General features: G+C 43.2%; 1 protein-coding gene across 2 annotated transcripts in view; it reads left to right on the top strand.

Annotated features, from left to right (window-relative positions):
- The window catches only part of MATN2 (matrilin 2), a 166,777-nt gene that overhangs the window by 118,556 nt on the left and 34,466 nt on the right, over positions 1 to 13,755 (top strand). For both annotated transcript variants that reach the window (XM_052651949.1, XM_052651948.1), the window contains exon 7: positions 7,602 to 7,724. In XM_052651949.1, the coding sequence (XP_052507909.1) occupies positions 7,602 to 7,724 (123 nt within the window). The remainder of the gene's footprint in view (positions 1 to 7,601; positions 7,725 to 13,755) is intronic.

Below are 13,755 nucleotides of genomic sequence, written 5' to 3'. Positions count from 1 at the left end.
CCCTTGGACTCCAAGGAGATCCAACCAATCCATTCTGAAGGAGATCAGCCCTGGGATTTCTTCGGAAGGAATGATGCTAAAGCTGAAACTCCAGTACTTTGGCCACCTCATGAGAAGAGTTGACTCATTGGAAAAGACTCTGATGCTGGGAGGGATTGGGGGCAGGAGGAGAAGGGGACGACAGAGGATGAGATGGCTGGATGGCATCACTCACTCAATGGACGTGAGTCTGAGTGAACTCCGGGTGTTGGTGATGGACAGGGAGGCCTGGCGTGCAGCAATTCATGGGGTCGCAAAGAGTCAGACACGACTAAGCGACTGAACTGAACTGAATATTCCACTGTGTGTATATATACCATATCTTTATTAATTCATCTGTCAGTGGACATGTAGACTGTTTCCATGTCTTGGCTATTGTAAATAGTGCTGCTATGAACTTTGGAGTACGTGTATCTCTTTGAAATATAGTTTCATTTGGATGTGTGTCCAGGAGTGGGATTGCTGGATCCTATGGCACCTTTAATTTTAGTTTTTTGAGGAACCTTCATATTGTTTTCCATAGTGGCCACATCAGTTTACATTCTTACCAACAGTGTAAGAGGATTTCCTTTTCTCCACACCCTGTCTGGCATTTGTTATTTGTAGACTTTTTAACGGTGAGCTGGTACTGCATTGTAGTTTTGATTTCCATTTCTCTGATAATTAATGATGTTGGTCATCTGTATGTTCTCTTTGGAGAAATGTCTATCTGCATGTATCCGTGCTAAGTCGCTTCAGTAGTGTCTGACTCTTGTCCATGGGATTCTCCAGGCAAGAATACCAGAGTTGGTGGCCATGCCCTCTTCCAGAGAATCTTTCCGACCTAGGGATCAAACCTACATCTCTTATGTCTCCTACATTGGCAGGCGAGTTCTTTACCACTAGCACCACACAGGAAGCCCCTGATGTCTATTTGGGTCTTCTGCCAATTTTTTTATTGGGTTGTTTATTTTTTGTTATTGAGTTGTGTGAGCTGTTTGTATATTTTGGAAATTAAGCCCTTGTTGGTCGCATCATTTGCAAATATTTTTTTCTCCCAGTCCATAGGTTTTCTTCTAATTTTGTTTATGGTTCCTTTGCTGTACAAAAGTTTATAAGTTTGATTAGGTCCCATTTGTTCATATTTGCTTTCATTTCTGTTGCCTTGGGAGACTGACATTGATATGATTTATGTCAGAGAATGTTTTGCCTATGTTGTCTTCCAGAACTTTTATGATGTCTTGTCTTGTATTTAAGTCTTGAAGCTATTTTTGAGGTTACTATTGTGTATCAAGTAAGGATATGTTCTAACTTCACTGATGAATGTGCGGCTGTCCAATGTTCCCAACACTACTTGCTGAAGAGACTGTCTTTTTCCCATTGTATAATTCTTACCTCCTTTGTCCATAGGTATGCATGTTTATTTCTGAGCCATCTATTCTGTTCCATTGACCCATATGTCTGTTTTTGTGCTAATACCATGCTGATTTTTAGAAATATTTTATTTTAATTAATTTATTTATTTGGCTATGCTGGGTCTTAGTTGTAGCACATGGGATCTTCAATCTTTGTTGCAGTGTATGGGATCTTTAATTGTAGCATGCAGGATCTTTAGTTGCAGCATGTGATCTTTAGTTGAGGCATGTGGGATCTAGTTCCCTGACCAGGGATTGAACCCAAGCCCCATGCATTGGGAGTGCAGGGTCTTAACCACTTGACTGCCAGAAGAGTTCCCCATGCTGTTTTGATTACGGTAGCTTTATAGTTGTTTTCTGAAGTCTTATGTCTTCTGCTTTGTTCTTTTTCCTCAGGATTGCTTAGGAATCTTTATGCTTCCATTTAAATTTTAGGTTTATTTGTGAGTAATTTGGTGGGGATATATTAAATCTGTAAATTGCTTTTAGTAGTATGGCTATCTTAACAATATTAATTCTTCTAATCCAATAGAAATGGGATATTTTTTCATTTCTTTAAGTCATCTTCAGTTTCCTGTAACAGTGTTTTATAGTTCTCAGCATATGAATCTTCCACCTCCTTGGTCAGGTTTATTCTAAGTATTTTATCTTTTTTTGATGTAATTCCTTTCTTTCTTTCTTTTTTTTTTTTTTTTGCATCTTAGAATAGCCCAAATTTATTATCTTATAGTTCTATAGGTCAGAAGTAGAACATAGTCTCACCAGGCTAAAATCAAGGTGTCTGCCTTCCTTTCTGGAGGCTTTTGTTTTTTTTCTGTGTGTGTGATAAAAGCAATTTTAATGATTGGTGACTTATCATCAAAAACTGTGGAGGCCAGAAGACAACTTTTTAAAAGGAATTGCCTTTTTCCTTTCCCTTTCTGACATTTCATTGTTACTGTAAAGAAATAAAACCAGTTTCTGTATGTTAATCTTGTATCCTACTACCTTGCTGAATTTATCAGTTCCGTTAGTTTTTGCATGGAGTTTTTAGGTTTTTAAATATATAGTATTATGTTATCTGCATATAAGGACAATTTTGCCTCTTCCCTTCCAATTTGGATACTTTTCATTTCTTTTTCTTTTCTGGTAGCTGTGGCTAGGACTTCCAGTATTATGTTCAATAGAAGTGGTGAAAATGGGCATCCTTGTCTAGTTCCAGATATTAGTGGGAAGGTTTTCAGCTTTTCACCATTGAGTATTATGTCAGCTGCGGGTTTGTCATAAATAGCCTCTGTAATCACTTTGGTAAGAGTTTTTAATCGTGAATGAATGTTGAATTTCATCAAATGCTTTTTATGCATCTGCGGAGATGATCATGTGATTTTTTACTTTTCTTTTGTTGATGTGGTGTATCATATTGATTGGTTTGTGTATGCTGAGCCATCCTTGTGACTCTGAGATGAATCCAACTCGGTCATGGTGTATAATCTTTTTTACATGTTGTTGGATTCACAAACTTCTAAAGTGAACTCAGGAAGAAATAGGTCATCTGAATAGGCCTCTCTCTAGTAAAAGAAATTGAACTTATAAACCTTCCTACAAAGAAAATTCCAGGGCTAGCTGACTTAACTGGTAAGTTCTACCAATTTATACCCATTTGAGGAAGAACTAATGCCAGTTTTATACAAATTCTTCCAGAAAATGGGAGAGAAAGGATCATTCTTCAACTTATTCTATAAGGCCTGCATGATACCAAACCCAGAAAGGGACATTATAAGAAAAGAAAATGACACAAATATCCTTCATGAAATACATGCAAAAGATCTTTGTTTTTAGCAAATTCCACAATATATGAAGAGGATAATACTTCCTGAGATTTATCCCAGGAATTCAAGGATGATTTAACATTCAAAGCTTGATTAATGAAATTTAAAATATCAACATACAAAAAGCAGAAACTGTATGATCCAATTCAGTATATACAGAAAGCGCACTAGACAAGATCTGACACTCATTTGTGATTAAAAGAAACAGAAAGACTCGCAGCAAACTAGGATTGGAAAGAACTGCCTCAGTCTGATAAAGTGCATCAGCGAAAAATTTATCCGCTAACGTCATGCTGACTGGTGAAAGATTGATTTCCTTATTAGATGAGGAGTAAAACAGGATGCCCACTCTCACCACTTCTATTTAGCACAGCCTGTAAGGTTCTGAGGGCTTCCCTTGTGGCTCAGCTGGTAAAGAATCCGCTTGCAATGCCAGAGACCTGGGTTGGATCCCTGGGTTGGGAAGATCCCCTGGAGAAGGGAAAGGCTACCCTTGCCAGTATTCTGGCCTGGAGAATTCCATGGACTATTTAGTCCATGGGGTCACAAAGAGTTAGGTACAACTGAGCAACGAAGGTTCTAACCATTGTAATAAGGAAGTAAAAGAGAAAGGAAGAAATGAAATCTAGATTGGAAAGGAAGAGTTAAAACCATCTTGATTATGGTAACTGTAAGTAGGGCACTTTCCTGAGTTCTGCTGAGAGGAGCTAGTTGTGGGTACCCCCAGGACTGTAGGTGGCTGTGCAGAAGTGAAGTAGGCTGGGCAACCCCTGAAAACTGGTGTCTGAAGTAAGGGCAGTCTTGTTGGGGACCTTACACTTTACCTTGTGAGACTGGATGTTAACTATAGGGAGTTAGTGTCAGAACTGAATTAAATTACAGGGCTCTAAATTGGTGTTGGAGAATTGCCTACAAAACACAAATTGAAGCAAATGAGCCTAACTGTAAATCAAGTTGTTGACATAATCACCAAGAGAATTATTTTAAGTGATGGGCATGGAATATATTGACGTTACATTCCAAGTGGCAGACATCCAAAAAACAAAAGAGCTTTAACTGTTTCCAGCAGTCCTAGCATTAATAGAATTGTTATTCTTACTTTGAAATTATACATATACACATATAAATATATGAAATGATAAGTATATGTAATGTTAATGTCCCGTTGTACCTATATTTTCAGTATAATGGAAAATAAACCCAAATGTAAAATCAAATGTTTAAAATTTTTTTAAAAAATTTATTGAAGTATAGTTGATTTACAATAATATGTTTAATTTCTGCTGTATAGCAAGTGATTCAGCTATATGTGTATATGCCCTTCATATTCTTTTCCACTATGGTTTATCACAGGATATTGAATATAGTCCCCTGTGCTCTGCACCTGTTGTTTATCCATCCTACACATACTAGTTTGCATCTACTAATCCCAAACTCCCAATCCTTCCCTCCCCACCTCCCCTCTCCCCTGGCACCCACAGGTCTGTTTGCCATGCCTGTGCGTGTGTCTCTGTTTCATAGATCTGATCATTTCTGTTGTGTTTTAGATTCCACATATAAATACTGTCCTATGGTATTTGTCTTTCTCTTTCTGACTTACTTCATTTAATACAATAATCTCTAGGTTCATCCATGTTGCTGCAAATGGCATTATTTCATTCTTTTTTATGGATGAATGATATTCCATTATTTATATACCTGTATATGCCACCCCTTCTTTATCCATTCATCTGTCAATGGGCATTTAGGCTGTTTCCATTCCATTTTAATTTAAATGGCCACAACAGACAACATGGTTTCCAGATTAAAGGAGGCTAAGCATACATGAAATTAAATATAATCTCTGACCCTTTACTATATTCTATACTAGAGGGTAAAAAAATACTACAAAGAATATTATTAGATCAACTGAGAAGACTAAAATATGGATGGTAGATTAAATAAAAGTCTTGTATAAATGTAAATTTATGAAGTTATGGCTACACTGTGGTTATATCACTGGCAAATAGATGGGGAAACAGGGGAAACAGTGTCAGACTTTATTTTTGGGGGCTCCAAAATCACTGCAGATGGTGATTGCAGCCATAAAATGAAAAGACGCTTACTCCTTGGAAGACAAGTTATGACCAACCTAGATAGCATATTGAAAAGCAGAGACATTACTTTGCCAACAAAGGTCCATCTAGTCAAGGCTATGGTTTTTCTAGTAGTCATGTATGGATGTGAGAGTTGGACTGTGAAGAAAGCTGAGCGCTGAAGAATTGACGCTTTTGAACTGTGGTGTTGGAGAAGACTCTTGAGAGTCCCTTGGACTGCAAGGAGATTCAACCAGTCCATCCTAAAGGAGATCAGTGCTGGGTGTTCATTGGAAGGACTGATGTTGAAGCTGAAACTCCAGTGCTTTGGCCACCTGATGCGAAGAGCTGACTCATTGGAAAAGACCCTGATGCTGGGAAAGATTGAGGGCAGGAGGAGAAGGGGACGACAGAGGATGAGATGGTTGGATGGCATCACCGACTCAATGGACATGGGTTTGGGTGGACTCCGGGAGTTGGTGATGGACAGGGAGGCCTGGCGTGCTGCAGTTCATGGGGTCACAGAGTCGGACACGACTGAGTGACTAAACTGAACTGATACCTACTCTTAGGAAGTACTCTGTGTTTAAGGAAAAAGGGTGGCAATATGTATAGCTTTGGAGAAGGAAACAGCAACCCACTCCAGTATTCTTGTCTGGAAAATTCCATGGACAGAGGACCCTGGCGGGCTACAGTCCACAGGGTCGCAAAGAGTTGGGCACGACTGAACTACTAAACAAGTGTATAGCTTACTCTCAGATAATTCAGAGATGAACAGATGATAAAGCAAATGGGGTAAATATGAACAATAGATGAGTCTGGATAGAGAGTCTATAGGTGCTTCTTTTACCTGTCTGCTTGTATTTTTATGTTTGAAACTTTTATAAATTTAAAATCATTTCCCAAAAGGAAAGTTTTTAAAAAATACTTTATAGATGATTGTGTATTACAGTTATATGTTTAAAGAGTTCCAGTCTTTTAAGGATACATTATGAAATATTTATGGACAAAATGATATAACATCTGGAGTTTAGCTTCAAGTTATATGGCATCTTCGCATGGGATATAGGAGTATACAGGAAACAAGGTTTGCTGTAGACTGATTCTCTTGAAGCCAAGTGATATACATGTGGATTTATTATACTGTTCTTTTTTTTTATGTTTAAAATTTTCCATGACTTTAAATTGGGAAGAGTTGGCATCCTCTCAATATTTTTCCTTTTGAGAATACTGTGCACTTTTCTCTCACTCATTCTGTTTCCTTTGGTATGGGCTGGGAAAACTCATTTATACCAAATGCTTCATTATGAAAATAATATATGTAGTTCATATGTTCCTTGAAACAATGAAAAGCCTCATTGAAACAAAAAGACTTACTCTTAAGACCCCATTAGTGGCCACTTATTTCAAGCAATTTTAGACAATGCATTCAAGTTTCAGACCCATCAGTAGAAGAGTCCCATTCCATATCTACAAAACACTTACACAATAATATCTCATTGTTAAAAATTCCATGTGACCTTTTTTCTATTTTGATTTAAATGAATGTGTACTTGGGCTTTGCTGGTGGCTCAGTGGTAAAGAATCTCCCTGCCTGGGTTTGATCCCTAGGTCAGAAAGATCCCCTGGAGGAGGAAACAGCAACCCACTCCAGTATTCTTGCCTGGATAATCCCATGGACAGAGGACCTCGTGGGCTATAGTCCATGAGGTCACCAAAGAATCAGACATGACTTAGTGACTAAAACAACCACACTGTATACCTAGAGATGTGAAATCTTGATATGATTTAAGTGCAGATGAGGCCAATAATGTAACAGGGAGGTGTTTTGCCTCAAAGGATGCCTTTCACTGTCAGGCCTTCTTTTTTCCAGGATTTGATTTCGTATACTGCTTGGCTAAGTGTTTCACTCAGTTAAGTGGTTTGAAGTCATTGTTTCAGTTGCATGCCTTCTGTAAAACATTCAGCCAGGCTCCCTCTTCCCAGCCTGCAACACAACAAACAACGGTTACGTTTTGGTGGCTCTGACATGAACCAGGACAAGGAAAGCCTCTTCACAAGGCATAAACATCTTGTAATATGTCAAGAAAGTCCTCTTCCTGGGAGGCCGTATCCCTAAACACAGAAATAGCTTCTTTGAGAGATCCCTCGATGGCCTGAGTGTTTCGAGTGTTTGAAGTCATAGGAATGTATCTGTTTAGGGAAAGTTAAGATTGCGAGTCCTTTGGTTTTCCTATGCTAGATTTCTAGTTTGGTTCATCATTACGATTTTTCTTTCTTTGCAGAGATAGACTACTGTGCTTCACCTAACCATGGATGCCAGCACGAGTGTGTTAACACAGATGATTCCTATGCCTGCCGCTGCCTGAAAGGCTTTACCCTGAATCCCGATCAGAAGACCTGCAGAAGTAAGTTGCACTGCATGTGGAAGAGGGACTTGTTCCACAGATGGCCCCGTTGGCTTTCCGTTTTCTCGCAGATCTCCAGCAGATGTGCTTGGTCTCAGCATTTGTGCTCGCTGACATCGTTCTGCCCCTTATTTTACCTTTTGTCTCGCCTGATCCTGTGATGGGGTGATTTTTAGCCAGTGCATAGACTGGGTTTGCCCACTGGTTTCCTTTAGTGAAGTCGAGGCACCAGCTGAATCTCTCGCCTATCTGAAATGAGGACGCATGTCCCCACCTCCTTACCCTCACAACACGTATTTGGGACTTTGAGAAAGAAAAGGCTGGGTCCAGAGTTGGAGGGAAAAGGAGCTGGTTTCTTCCGGTCCTACCTGATGAAACACTTTTTAAATTTAATATTTACTTTTATTTATTTGAGTGTGCAGGGTCTTAGTTGCAGCACGCCGGATTTTTGATCTTTGTTGCAGCATGCGGGATCTTTAGTTGTGGCATATCGCATCTAGTACCCTTACCCAGGATGGAACCGAGGCTCCCTGCATTGGGAGCTCAGAGTCTTAGCCTCTGGACCACCAGGGAAGTCTCAAGATGAGACACTTGAGGGTCGCTAAGAAGGGGGGCATTGCATCTTTCCTTGATATAAAGGAAGAAAAAAAATAGGAGACTCTGGGGCAACCTCGCAGCATTGGAGAGGTGCCTGGTGTCAGCAGGGTGATATTAAGGATGTGCTGAGTGGCTCAGATGGTGTCCTCTGGCACCTCAGAGGGCTTTATGGGGGGTCTAGAGCATGAACCTCCAGTGGGATCTCTTTAAGCGACCTGTCCCTGAGAGACCCCCTGGAATGGAAGGTCTACAAGGACAGGGATTCTTTTCTTTTTCTCACTTATGAATCCTCAACACCTCAGGTATTCAGCACATGCCGGTGTGACACAATATTTAGTGAATGAATGGAAGAATACATGGATCTCTGAGGTTTATCATCCTGGAGAAATAGCAACTGTCACCCGAATTAATCTTGTTAGAAAGGTGGCCTTTGTAAGGCACATAAGTTGCGATTTTTTATCAAAAAGCATTCCCAAAGTTAGGCCACACATATGTACACTGAACTGTCCCCATTCTCCCGACTGTTGATTCACAGAACTCTCTGGAACTCCCACTGAGGCACATATCCCTCATCCCCTGCTTCCTAGTGGTGGGTGCAGCAGTGTTCTGCACCACAGGACTGGATTTTTAAAAGGCTGACCACACATCGTGTTTTGAAAAGCGCCATGGGCTACTGAGCTGATTCCATAAGCCACAGCCTGCCCACAGCACATGTGCACTCACGTGCTCATTCTACTACATATGAGACCTTGGGTGGTTAAAGGCGGCAGAGCCCATATTTTGCAACTGAGCCTCTCTTACAAAAGAGAATTCCCACCACCTTGCCTGGATGCAAACTCTGGCGACGTTCAGGCATCAGATGGGAATTTTAACTGGGAGGTTCAGAATGTGAAAACAATTAGATAGACTATTTTCCATCAGACCACACATGCCTGCAGTCCATGGGAGAGGCCAGCCCGGCCACTCCTGCCTGTGCTATGTACACCTTTTTCTCAGGGCGAGTGTGTCAGCGGCTGGCTACCCCCAGGGAAAAATCACTCACCAGTGGGACTCAGCTGTGGACCTAGACCTCTTCCAAGGGGGAAAATTAGATCTGCTCCAAGTCAGTCGCTGGAGTTGCAGGCTTCACTGTGTGTTGCTAGTGGAGGGAGGAGGAAGTGAGCTGGGCACGTGGCCATTGGTGGAGGGGAACTGGCTTGAAGCTCCACATCACTTACAGTCATCTGAGATTCCCTTGCCCTCTGTCCCGCCCTCCACATCCTGCCTGGAGAGGCACTTGGAATAAAAGAAGGGTCCAAGGCAGTGCTTGCATCGTTATCAAGGGAGGAGAGAGGCCAAGAACAGAAGGATAAGTGGAGAGGAAGTGACCATTTGGAAGCAGTGTGACCACCAATTAGCCTGGAGACAGGCCTGTCTCCAGCCCAGAGTCCTTAACACTCATGTATATATATTCAGGGATAGCTCCATTTCCTCTTCAGCCAGGTGCCCTAGTTTTTCATCCAAGAAAAATGGAATTTGTTTCTTAAAACCCAATGTCCTCATCAGCCCTTCTCCCAACATCCTGCCTCGTCGTTACTTTTTCCATTGTCTTTGCTGCAAACCCAGCCCTCCACTGCAGAGATCCCTCTGAGAGCCACTCCTGCCCTGATGTATGCATGCTGGCGATTATGGCAGACAGCTGCTAACGGAAAGTGAGCGCGCAGTGTCTCTCTGGAGCATTCCGTGGGATCAGGAAGCAGAGAAATGGGGTTTAAAATCAGGGCTTGGTTGTTAGGAGCCTGAGGATCTTCAGAGCGTTAACCATCTAGAGCTCAGAGTACAGCCATTTACATTTAATGGGCAGTTGATGGATGTGGGCTGTTTGCAAATCTAATAAGAAATCTATTTTTCAAAGGAATTTGATGTCATCCAATTAAACCGGGGGGTGGGGGGTGGGAATTCAAGGCACAATCCTACTGAGGAAAACACTCTTGGCCTGGATTTGTTCTTTCTCCTCATCCAGGCATAATTTCTTTTTCTGGAAAGTGCTGTCATCGACTTAAAGCATAAATTATTGAGGCAAGGATGCAGAACATAGAGCCCAGGATGGACTGTCAAGGCGGGGACCCCAGGGTGGAGTCAGAGGTGGGTGGGACCCCAGGATTGCTCATGCTGGCACCAAGCCTGGCCCCCTGCCCCTACTGAAGGCATCACACTCTAAGCAGCAGGGTACAGGGTGCACAGGTTGAGCTGAATAAGGGGGGCAAGTCTTGGCAGTGTCACCCATCCTGGCCATGTGACCTTGGACAGACTGCTTTTGCTTCTCCGAACCTCCATTTCCTAAACTGAAGGAGCATGACTTTCTGCTTTCACATTTTGTAGCCTGTCCCATCTTTCTAAAACTTCCTCTCTGTGCCACTCAGTTGGCATGACAGCCTGCAATGACCTATCTCTGATCTCTCGTGTTTTTATGTCTTACCTTCTCAGTGAGGTCTCCAGCTCCTTTTTGAGCTGGTGCTCATACGTGCCGTTTAGTTGCTGACAGCCCAGCCGTCTCATCTCGCAGGGTTACTGGACACTCCGGGCTTTGCCAGATAAACCCACACCCAAGCCTGGCCTACGTGTAGCTCATCACAGTTAATGAGCGGACTGGACCAGAGGTAGGGGGCATAGTGGGTACCCAGTGAATACTGAGCGAATGAATGAGTAACTTACATACATGTGAAGAACTGTGATTCAAGCACATAAAGAAGACAGAGCTCTCTACAGGTCAACCTCTGTGGCAAGGAGCCACCGGAGAAGAGGCATTTGGGAACTGCAGTTTGCCAGATAGCTGAGTGCTAACCTTTTAAGAATCGCCATGTTTTAAAATTATTTATTTGTCTGTTTTTGACTGTGCTGTGTCTTTTTTTGCTGTGGGGGGCTTTCTCCGGTTGTGGCCAGCCGAGGCTACTCTCTAGCGGTGGTGCTCGAGCTTCCCATTGCGGTGGCCTCTCTTGTTGCAGAGCACAGGCTCTAGAGCTTGCGGGCTTCGGTGGCTGTGGGATGTGGTGGGCTCAGTAGTTGCGGCTCCCAGGCTCTAGAGCGCAGGCTCAGTAGTTGTGGCCCACAGGCTTAGTTGCTCCATGGCACGTGGGATCCTTGTGGACCAAGAATTGAACCCATGTCCCCTGCCTTGGCAGGGGGAAGGACTCTTTACCACTGATTCACCAGGGAAGCCCCAAGAATCTTCATGTTTTTGAATTTAATTAAAGTATGTAAATCTTTCTTAAAGATAGTGTTGGCCCTTTAAAAGTTGCCATAAAATATACAGAATAAGGGGCTTCCTGGGTCACTCAGTGATAAAGAATGTGGCTGCAATGCAAGAGATGTGGGTTTGATCCCTAGGTTGGGAAGATCCCCTGGAGGAGGGCATGGCAACTCAACTCCAGTATTCTTGCTTGGAGAATCCCATGGACAGAGGAGCCAGGCGGGCTACAGTCCACGGGGTCACAAAGAGTTGGACACGACTCAAGTGACTGCCTACAGAACAAAATTTACCACTGCAGCCATTTTTAAGTGCACAGTTTGGGCTTCCCTGATAGCTCAGTTGGGGAAGAATCTGCCTGCAATGTAGGAGACCCCAGTTCGATTCCTGGGTCGGGAAGATCCTCTGGAGAAGGGATAGGCTACCCACTCCAGTATTCTTGGGCTTCCCTTGTGGCTCAGCTGGTAAAGAATCCGCCTGCAATGCTGGAGACCTGGGTTGGATCCCTGGGTTGGGAAGATCCCCTGGAGAAGGGATCAGCTATCCACTCCAGTATTCTGGCCTGGAGAATGCCATGGACTGTATAGTCCATGAGGTTGCAAAGAGTCGGACACGACTGAGCAACTTTCACTTCGCATCACTTCACTTCAGTGGCATTAAGTACATTTTTGTTGTTACACAACCATCCTCACCATCCAGCTCCAGAACTTTATCTCCCCAGACTGAAACTCTGCACTGATTAAACAGTAACTCCCCACTCCTCTCTCCCCCAGTCCCGGCAATCACCATTCTATTTTCCATCTCTATGACTGCCTACTCTAGGTACCTCATATAAGTGGAATCTTACAAGATTTGTCCTTCTGTGACTGGCTCGTTTCACTTACCATAAGGCTCATTCCACGTCAGAACTTCCTTCTTTTTTGAGGCTGAATAATATCCCACGTTCTGTATTTGCCACATTTTGCCGATCCATTCAGTAGACACTTGGGTTGCTTCCACCTTTGGGTCATTGTGAATAAAGATGCTGTGAACATAGATATGTTCAAGGCCCTGCTTTCTGTTCTCTTGGGTATAAACCCAAAAGTGGAATTGCTGGATCACGTGTAATTCTAGGTTTAATTTTTTTTTGAAGAAACCTCCATACTGTTTTCCATAGTGGCTGAATGCTGGCTTTTTAGAACAGCACTTACTGAAGATAATTTTACTTTTCTCTGATGGTGTGATGGAGACATTCCTGCAGGTCCTGCACTACGTGGCCCAGTCTGTGGGGCCCTTTGTGTTCTGTGCCTCTTTTCTTGGCTCTTTGTCTCTTTGCCTGTGGCCGGTGTTTTATTGCTAGGTCTGTTTTTCTTCACGGAATCTCACTCCTTGTTTTCTGACGTTCACGTCCGTTTCACACAGGTGAGGCTGTTGGTGAACTGATAGCTGCACACAGTGAACAACAGTCTGCCTCTCCTCACGCAGAAGGGGTGAAGCACAGAGAGTGTGCCCAGGGCCTGCGGCTCGTGGCGGCGTCTCTTCTCTCAGGCCAGCCCCTGCGGGTCATGGGAGTCCTCTCTGTATGCAGTCTGCAGCCACTTCTTCTCTGCACATGGAAAGTTCCATCCACCAGTCATGTGGGAGGGCACAGCATGGACCCTTTACGGGATGGTCTGAGGTCCTTTGAGTATGGGTTTCATTTCATTTCTTTTCATACATCTTTGTCTTCTCAGGAAGAGACATATTTCCTAGGGGCCGCAATAAATTCTTCTGTCTCGTTGGCGAGAACTAGGCATCTTCCCACCTCTAGACCAATTCCTGGCAAAGGAGAACATGCTTGCCAGGCTGGCTTATACTACTCATGACTCATGCCTTGGGGGGTCAGGGTTCTGGTTTCAGGAAGACAGGGTAATGCTTGTTGGCAAGGCAACCAACAGTGTCTGCCACATCCCCGGGAAAAAGAACAATGCAGCTAAATGGCTCCAGCTCAGCCCCTGAGGTTGGTGACCAGTCTCATAGAGGTCTTCCACAAGCTCATTTTATTTCCCTTTATAGTTCTTCGTCTCTTCCATTACCTTCTCTGTGGGGGAGGGGGTGGGGGTGATCCAGCTTGTGGTTTTAGCATTTTCTACCAGAAAATGAAACTGCTAATTGACTGCTGGTGGTGATGCTGCCGATGTCTGCCGGCAGAAATGCAGCTTGGATGGGGGTGAATAGGGCAGAGCTGTA

Source organism: Budorcas taxicolor, chromosome 14, assembly GCF_023091745.1.
Source record: "Budorcas taxicolor isolate Tak-1 chromosome 14, Takin1.1, whole genome shotgun sequence".
NCBI lineage: Eukaryota > Metazoa > Chordata > Mammalia > Artiodactyla > Bovidae > Budorcas > Budorcas taxicolor.
The sequence above is the reverse complement of the archived record's forward strand: the minus strand, read 5'-3'. Positions and strand labels throughout refer to the sequence as shown.